The 9388-nt window shown below is 41.6% G+C and overlaps 1 protein-coding gene across 2 annotated transcripts; it reads right to left on the reverse strand.

Moving 5' to 3' along the window:
• Positions 1 to 603: 603 nt before the first annotated feature.
• On the reverse strand, positions 604 to 6259 carry ikzf4 (IKAROS family zinc finger 4; the record flags this gene model as incomplete). 2 transcript variants are annotated; one of them, XM_080443772.1, is made up of 7 exons in its annotated part: positions 5890 to 6259; positions 5694 to 5801; positions 4750 to 5013; positions 4271 to 4438; positions 3199 to 3348; positions 2016 to 2141; positions 604 to 1424 (listed from the first exon to the last, which is right to left on the reverse strand). In XM_080443772.1, the coding sequence occupies exons 1-7, from the start codon at positions 5927 to 5929 to the stop codon at positions 604 to 606; spliced, it is 1677 nt and encodes a 558-aa protein (XP_080299898.1). In that variant the 5' UTR covers positions 5930 to 6259. The 2 variants fall into 2 exon arrangements, with proteins under 2 accessions (XP_080299898.1, XP_080299897.1); XM_080443771.1 differs by having other exon boundaries at positions 4750 to 5016.
• Positions 6260 to 9388: the final 3129 nt, after the last annotated feature.

Here is a 9388-nt window from a genome sequence, read left to right on the forward strand (position 1 = left end):
TCCTCAATCACGAAACGCAAAATTGTCTTAGTGCATATTAAGCTTAGCTAACAGCTCTGATAATGCATGTGCCATACATATCTATTGATCGATTTTTAAAAGCCTCTAGCAATTTCAGATTGAGTCCATTCTTCTTTCACACAAAGCAACGGGCTAGTACACTTAGCCTATCAAAGTGCCAGTTATACCGCCCTTCACTAGCCAATAAAAGATGGCTATTGAAGATTTTTGAGCACCAGGTTTCCCCCACAGTTTGTCTGCAAAAGGAAATCCCCCAAGAAGGCACTTTTGAAGCAAAACCAAGAGTTTTGCAAGATGATTTGATTTGGGAGTGCAATCCACCATAGAATGTAATTTGCCTCCCCTAATCTTTGAATAATGCGAGTGAAAGAAAAAAAAAACTTCACTCACATCTGCTCTAGCTTGATTACTCCTCTTGACAATTAAAACTCCAAGTCCACTTACTAACACTACAGATCCAAAGCAACTGATCTGGTGCAGAACAAACCTGAGCCCACAATCTCAGAAAGCAGCAGTCGTCCCCACCCCTCCCACTATTACACTTAGCTCTGCCCCAAACCCCTCCTCAGCTTCCCCTTCTCCTTAGCCCATTTGGTGCTCTCCGCGACTGATGTGAGAGGAGAACTCGTAGCGGTCCTCGCTGCGGTAGCCACAGATGTTGCACTCAAAGGGCTGGTGGAAGCCATGACAGCCCATGTGGATGGTGAACATGACGTGGTCCAGAAAGAAGATGCGACAGTGCGGGCAGTGAAAGGAGCGCAAGGCGCGGCCCTCCCTGTCTACCACCTGCTCCGTCTGCCTGGAAGAGGGCGGTGTGCCAGGGCTCCTCTTCAGGGCAGTGGTTGGAGGAGGACACGCCCTCTCCCAGTCAGTGTCCGAGTCTTTGGCCTGGATGGGGCTGGAAGTGGGATGGCTGCGGGGAAGTGCAGGGGTTGGGTAGCGGACATGATGGTGGTTGGAGGTACTGGTTGTGCTCTGCTCTTCCGCTGTGCTTTCTGTGTCTGTGGAGTCAGGGCAGCCATTGGGTGAGGTGGTGTGGCTATGGGCCGAGGGAGGGTCATCGTGGCCTTCACCTGCTTCCCTTCCAGCCAGGCCCACAGACATGGCAGTCAGCCCACCTTCACCGTGGACTCTGGGGCCCAGACGAGCCACGTGGCTGTAAACTGAGCCAATAACTGGGGGGATCTCTGGTAGAAAGGCAGGGTGGGGATGGGACTGTTTGGGTCGCTCATGATTCTCAGCTTTAACCCTGGCTTCCTGGAAGTACTTAGCGCTCAACCCCACCAACCCAGCAGAGTGAGAGTCCCTAACAGGCTGAGGGCTCAGCAGGTCTCCATTCTTCTCCGAGCCAGAGGACAGTTCATAAGGTGCTTCGGGTACATCGCTGCGCATGTGCTTTTCACCTACAAAAAGGATTTATCAGTAATTGACCCAGCTCATAATCATGGTGGCCACCTGGACAAACTTAATTTGGTCTTCATTGTCTGTCACACAATACAAAGTGCATCGTGCACCCAGCTTTTATAAACTGATATGGACATATTTATTGACACATAAACACCCACCCTGACCCACTGCCAGGGCGGTAGTGACTGAGGTAGAGTGGCTTGGGAATTGTAAGGTTGGGAATCCCTGGCTCTACCTGTGTCAGTGTCCTTGAGAAAGACACTGAACCCCAAACTGCTCTCGATGAGCAGGGTGTTGGTGCCTTGCATGGTTGCATTCGCCATCAGTGTGTGAATGTGCGTGTGAATGGGTGAATGTAATGCACATTGTAAAGCACTTTGTACTATTTAATTGTATTTACCAAATACGTGTAGGATGGCAAATGATATAAAAACTGGAAAAACCAGGCAGTCACCATTTTATAACCCTAGTAGATTTTTCAAGCTGGATAATAGTAAAAAAAAACTGCATATGACTTCGTGTGACTTATGTTAAATGCAAAAATAAATGTCAAAAAGGTGCTCTGGCAAACAAACAAAAACACTCACCCAAGAACTTCTGCGGTGTTGACCTTTTACGTTTGGTGATGCTATTAACCAGTCTGTCAACAAATGGGAGTTTTTCAGCGGAGGGTTGGAGCGTGGGTTTGGGCTCCAGGCTTGGAGACTCCTCTCCTAGAAATATATAATGAATCATCTCTATATTATGCATTCATTTAAAGATGTAGCAACATTTTTTGTTTTTGTATGTACAATATTACTGCAAAGTAAATCGTCAAATAACAGTCTTTTACCATGTGCACGGTTCAAATAAAGTACAAGACTAGATGACCAGCACTCACTTCAAAATCACGTCAAGGGGGACCTAGGTGCATCGCACAAAGTGGTCCGAGTAACTCCAAGTCTGTTTTGTATTATAATAATAATAATAATAACCATTGAAATGCCAATTATTCTTACAATAACAAATCTGTTACATTTACATTTACAAAAGCACGAATGGATGAAAAAGATGAAAAACAACCAGTAACCCCTTGATGAGGATCACTCTTATATGTAGTTATACTAAATATACATTATAACAGTAATAATACAGAGTCAAATTTTTATGAACAAACTGCTTGACAAACAGCCCCTTCTTACGCTGGCAAGTGTAATAAGCTTGTACAAAATTACCTGTGACAGGCAGTATCATAAAAAACGTTACACTGATAAATGTAGCTTAAGGAATAAGGGTGCAGTCACGCCGAACTTTGATTCTGCCTATGAGAACGGATTCTACCAATGTTTTTTAATGGCAACGGAGAGGTTCTTGCCATTTGTGAATTTCCGCCCCCAAAAAAACCGCTCCGTTCCCATTGAAAAGCATTGGCAGAATCTGCCCTCATAGGCAGAATTAAAGTTCGATGTGTAATCTCTAAAGTACCACCATGGAAATACCCCCTTACACTATCTGTACTGAAAGGGGTCTTGGTTAAACCGAACCTTAAACCTTAACCTTAAGGGTGATCCTCATCAAGGGATTACTGGTCGTTTTACATATTTTTCATCCATTCATGCTTTTGTAAATGTAAATGTAACAGATTTGTTATTGTATATAATTATTGGCATCTTGAATCTTGTATGGGAGTCCCTGCCACAAAATATTTTCATATGGGCGTCCGCAGTCAAATGCACATCAATTTGGGGGTCCTTTACATTAAAATGTTTGAGAAGCACTGCTGTATGTTACCTTGTGCTGTGATTGGTGACTGCTGATCCAGACTCTGTAGGTAGGCTATGCTATGGCAGCGTTCCAGATGTTCCTCCAGCGTGCTCTGTTGCTTGTAGCTCCGACCACAGTAGGTGCACTTGAAAGGTTTGCCCACTGTCGGGGAGGTCACTGAAAGACACAGACAGAATGTGATGTGACCATAGACCATAACTTGGGGAAACATTATACTGTCTACACTTAATCGAAGCATGCAAGGTTTAGTGTAAATAATTTGCTGAAAACATGTATTAAATGTATAATGCAGATGTTATTTGTCTATGCACTTGGATATATAATTCCTCAGTCCTCAGACAATGCTCATTATAAGATGGTAGCATTTTGTCTAATCGCTCTATCTCTCAGAGGTTGTGGACAGTTCAGAGCGTGTTGACAGAAATGCCACTGCCCCATAGTAAGCATTATGGAAGACCTATCATATGGACATGATGTTGAACAAAGGCTAAATTGGAAGGGGGATTTTCTCTTTTCTAAACAGCCATTTCCACAGAGTCTTGTTACAAAATGGTTTCCCCAATTACCGGCAATTCCTGTAAATTGTTCTTTATTTCTCGGCAGTGACGACAAACGGCTAACTTGTCACCGCAACGTTTCGGCTCAAAAGCAGAACGGTTGACGTCAGTTCGAAGAAATCCAAATAATTTTTCTTCGAAAACGAACCCTTGATAACTGGGTAGACCCACCAAGATACACCTGTTGTGTATCTTGTGTGAGTGTGAGTATTCACAAATTGAAAGCATCAGAGCAGGATTTCCTGTTTTCAAAAATGTTTAAATGTCATCATACCATATTTTCATGTGTGGTAAAAGAATTGTGGTAAATAATACATATTTCCTCTAAACAGCACAGCAAAGTGGAGAGGACCGGTCCAATGACATGCCGTGTTTAAAAGAGTGCAACAGTTAATTCAGGCTCATTAAGTAATAATCATCTAGAAGAATGTCACAGATCTTCTTGATCAAGTTAATACATTAGGTGAACATGCACAGAAACATCTATATAGTTGTACTGTATTTGAACAAAACGGATATACCTGCATGTGTGCGAAGGTGTCCAGCCAAGGCATCTCGGCGGCGGCAAGCATAGTTACAGATGGGACATTTAAACGGTTTTTCTCCTGAGTGCAACTTGATGTGGCGCAACAGGTTTCCCTTCTGGGTGAAGGAAGCCCCACACTGGTTACACTGGAATGGCCTCTCACCTGACAAACACGTGGGTCAATGCATTAGGCCTGATTTATTCTTAGTTGCGCATCATGTCGCACACCGTAAATAGCCGACTTACAATCTCACGACGCAGCTCGTACATTGGTCTATTGTTAATAAGCAACACAGGTGCACAAGGATCAGCCAAAGTATACATGCAGAGAATGTATCTGTTTCACTTCCAATACCAATTTAGGCATTTAGCAGTCACTTAAAAAGTGCAAGGTTGGAGCAAGCACCGTGAAAATGGGTCAAACAACAAGGTAAGTGGTCAAGATCTCAGACTTAGTTCCACTTGTTCTCTCACCTGTGTGGCTACGCTTGTGCACCATTAGTACATTGGGTCCTATGCAGATCATCCCGCACACATCGCACTGCAGCTTTCCGTTGGGCAGCCGGATATGTCCTGGAGAGCCAGGTTTGATGCTGTAAATGTGTCCTCTCTCTCCTCCGGTCTCACAGTGGTCCGTACCTCCCTCCTCCTTGGTGTCCTCCCTCATGTCTCCTCTCTTCTCTGGCTGCTGAAGCTCCACTGACTCATCATGACTGTACAGCTCAACCTTGACAGAGTCTGCTGATAAAGAGTAAAAAAAAAGGAAAAGTCTAGAAATGTGTACTTTACAAGGTAACATACAGTAGAGCCATGCACATTACTCTCTCATCCATGTTGTTCAGTGGTGGAAGAAGTACTCAGATTTTGGAAGTATCAACACCACAGTGTAAAAATACTTTGTTACAAGTAAAAGTCCCGATTTCAAAAAGCTTACGTAATTCAAAGTACAAAAGTATTGGCATCAAAATACACTTACAAAGTTAAAGTAGTCATTATGCAGAATGCCCCTTGCAGAATCAGATATATCATGTTATTGGACTATAATTATTGATCATTATTAATCACTATTTACTGAGGCTATTTGAAAATAGCCGATCTACAAGCTCACAGTGCGTCGTTACTGCTAAATCTGCAGATTTTTTTTTATGGTTTTTGATTCATAATTGCATTCATTATTACATTATTACTAAATCTGCAAATAACTAGTGACTAAAGCTTGCAAATAAATGCAGTGGAGTAAAAAGTACAACATTTGCCTCTGAGATGTAGTGGAGTAGAAGCATAGAGTGTCAAGAAATGGAAATACTCATAAAAACTAGTCAATTACCTTGAAATTGTACCTGAGTACATTACTTGAGTACATGTACTTCGTTACTTTGCACCACCGTCTGTGTTGCCACAAAGAGATGATAACTGACCTCTCAGAGAACGGTGTGGAGAGGATTGCTGACTGCTTGGAGAGCTCACTGCGGGTCCCTGCAACCCTCTGTAATAATCCTGCTCTGTTGCTGACTCTCCTCCACTGCCTGAAACACATACAGAACCTCTCAACATTTATAATGTCAATTCATTCATTTAGAATCAATGTACGTTTTTCTACAGACGTAATATTACCTGGTACATATGAGCGTCCATTGCAGTCATCAGCATTCATTCTCTCACCAGATGCCTGCAGAAAAATTATAAGACAATAGACTGTTCAAAATGTCATTTAATGTGACTATAATGTGACATTAGTAACGCACTTTTTACACCATCTAAAAAGAGGTTAGTCACATCAGCGAGGCATTTCAAACTTAGTTTTAAGCTCACCATCTATATCTATATTTAGTTGAAGTGCCCTTTAGTCAGTTGAAGTCAGTCTGTTTGAAAGGAAAGGTGGAACCCCTTAGTTTTCCACTGTCTGCTCTAACAAGAAAAAACTACACTGTTTCACTTGATTACACTTCTCCCTGATACTATAAGCCTCTTTCTCTGCCTTGCAACCAATTCATGAATTTCATATACATAGTCAGTTATTGGCTGAGGGGAGGAGTTCCAGTTATGGAACATGCACACAAGAGAAGATAATTATGGCCGAGGAGACACGTGTCGTATCCCAGTTATTATCATGAATTGTTTAAAACTGTATATTTTGATATTTTATGTTTTGTATTGTTTGTTGCACTGTTGTTTGTCCAGCTCGTTTGAGAGTTGAATGTTTAATGGACCACAATGGAAACCCAATGGAAGCCCTTGGCCATTTTTTGTGTCTCATCCATTTGGCATTTTTAACCCTTTGCACTGCCGTACTTTTAAAAATGTCGATAAAATGTCAATCAATCAAATAAATGAAATACTTTTATGTATAAAATAGAAGTGAAACAGTCTTCTTAGTTGGTGATGAGGAAAGTAAAAAAGGTCAGAGGTAAAAAGGAAACAGTGTGTGTAACAGTGTAATTCATATATTATAGCTTGTATATAATAACACAAAATGTGTGCTGCCTGCTACCTGATTGATTGGGTCTCCAGGGTTACATGATAGACACATGAGACAGTGATGTGCATTATATGTACCTATACTATAAGTAATTTCTAAAGTTCTTTCCCCTTTTTTTACTTTGTTCTGGAGACAGGTGGGTGCCTTTGTTGTGTTCTCTGTATAACAAAATAATACATTTTAATCAATAATTATTGTTACTGTGTAATTTGTGTTACCTCTCCAAGCTCATTATTATGTCTTAATGCACCTGTTGATGTGTAGATGTTGCCATAGCCTACATTGCCCGATATACATTTTTATATATTGAGTGATTAAGATCCCTATACCCTTGTGTTTCATATATGTTTTGAGGAATTGATGCAAGCAGACACTAACCTGGATGAGGTTTATTTATTTTTTATATATAAGCATATATATATATATATATATATATATATATATATATATATATATATATATATATATATATATATATATATATATATATAATTATTTTTGTAAGGCTATATCATAGTTAATAAAAGACCAGAATGTAGACTTCAACGTTTTAGGTTCTTCCCAAACCTTTACAGCCAGGCCAGGGATATTTATTTCATTATTTCATAAACTATGAAGAATTCATACTTCATATTTTTGTGGAGTTTTATTATTACATGCTGAGAGAGAGTGAGGAGGATAAAGCAAGAAGACGCGACCTCGACACAGCTGTACTAATACTGCACCTCATGCTCAAATGGATGACAGTACAATAGAGAGACACGAGGGGCGGAGACAGCCGATCACAGGGGAAATCTAGCATGGGGAGCAACAGGCGCAGCCGACATACACACACTGACACACACACACACACACACACACACACACACACACACACACACAAACACACACACACACACACACACACACACACACACAGACAGACGCACCAGTCACAACATGGCAGGCAGAGCAATTAAGGAACGCGCACAATAATACTGACCCTAGTCTGGCGCGTCTGCCCACGTCCGGGGCGCGATATTCCGTCATGTACATAATCATCATCAATATCTATGTGCCTTGATCGCCTTCCTCTGGGCTACAGTACTTGTTTGGGCTGATGATGTCGCCTCGCGTTGCTACTGTCATTTCTCCTGGCTGTCACACACTCACACACACACACACCAATCAACCTAAACGTACACGATCGCGACAGCGCGCCGCGAGACGATTTTGCAAGAGTTGCCAGAATCCCGAATGCCGCACTGCACGCAGCTGTCATCTGAACATGGATACATGTCAAACTAGCAGCCCAGCCAGGGCTGATACAATGTTTCAGCCATGCAGGGCTGATACAATCTGGATACAATGCTTCAGCCAGGGGCTGAGACAATGTTTCCCAGCCAGGGCTGACAGATACAATGTTTTTCAGCCAGGGCTGATATACAATGTTTCAGCCAGGGCTCAGGGCTGATACAATGTTTCTCATACGCCGTTGCTATGGCACCCGACCACACACGACAAATGGCATTCACCAACACCACCAACTATTCAAAAACACACGTTACTTCCACCAATGTAATGCCCGTGGATGGTCTTACCAAGCGTCGCGATAAAGTCCACTATACCCTCCTCCTCCTTACTTACCTGGCGGCCGATCAAGGTTTTCCCTTTTTTTTGTAATTGTCTGGATCGCTGTTTGTTTTCCCAGGCGACGACAGCATCTCCGGGATTATTTTTTTCTTTTTTCTTTCTTTCTTTCTTTTTTTTTCTCTTTTTTTTTTTTTACCTGGGAATCCCAAACAACTTCCGGGCCCATGCTGGGATACAGACCGAATAATTGTACGACAGAGCTCATGATCAATTGATAGCCGAATGCATCGATGCATGCGAGTTGTTGCCACGGATAGAGATTAGAGAGGCTACATCATCATCACGAGACAACATCATCACAATTAACTACATCATCTCTCATCTGTACATTACACTGTGTGCTTATTTAGACGAGCGAGGAAGTTGTTTCTGAATCAAAATGGATATTTAACCGGTGCTGATGATTTCTCTGTCAGTGCGTAGCGTTTCGTGCCCACACTAGATTAGCTGTGCGATTCTGCTTCAGCGTACTGTTCATCATTGTTTGAATATTTGATTGATTGAATACTTCATGAACAATTGCAAATAGTACAGTGGTGCGATATTGCAATGATTGGTAAATGGATAAGACCTAGGGGCCACATATTATGGTCCTGTGTATTCAATTCATCGAGGCATTTAAAGACATTCAATAATATACAATAAAAATAATCAAAATTCAATTTAGTATTAGTATTTATTGGAGTTAAATAAAAGACAAATGCAGATATTTTACGTCTGCAATGTATATGCCTAATAAACAATGTGGGCAATCAATAAGTATATGTGCATGACAATGTCTAGGCAAATTCAATAGGCTGCTTGAATGATAAGGGAGACACGAATGGTGTTGTGTTGAAGAATACTTCATGCTGTGCCACAAGATGGCAGCAAAAAGTATTTTCTTTATACTGCTAGGGAAAGTAGTTTCATGTGGTCCAGGCTGTTGACACAGTGTAGTGTTTTCTATCTTAAGAACAGCAAATTGTAGCATTCTTAGATGACATTGTAATTAAAAGGAAA

Source organism: Gymnoscopelus braueri (assembly GCF_963280865.1).
Source record: "Gymnoscopelus braueri genome assembly, chromosome: 12".
NCBI lineage: Eukaryota > Metazoa > Chordata > Actinopteri > Myctophiformes > Myctophidae > Gymnoscopelus > Gymnoscopelus braueri.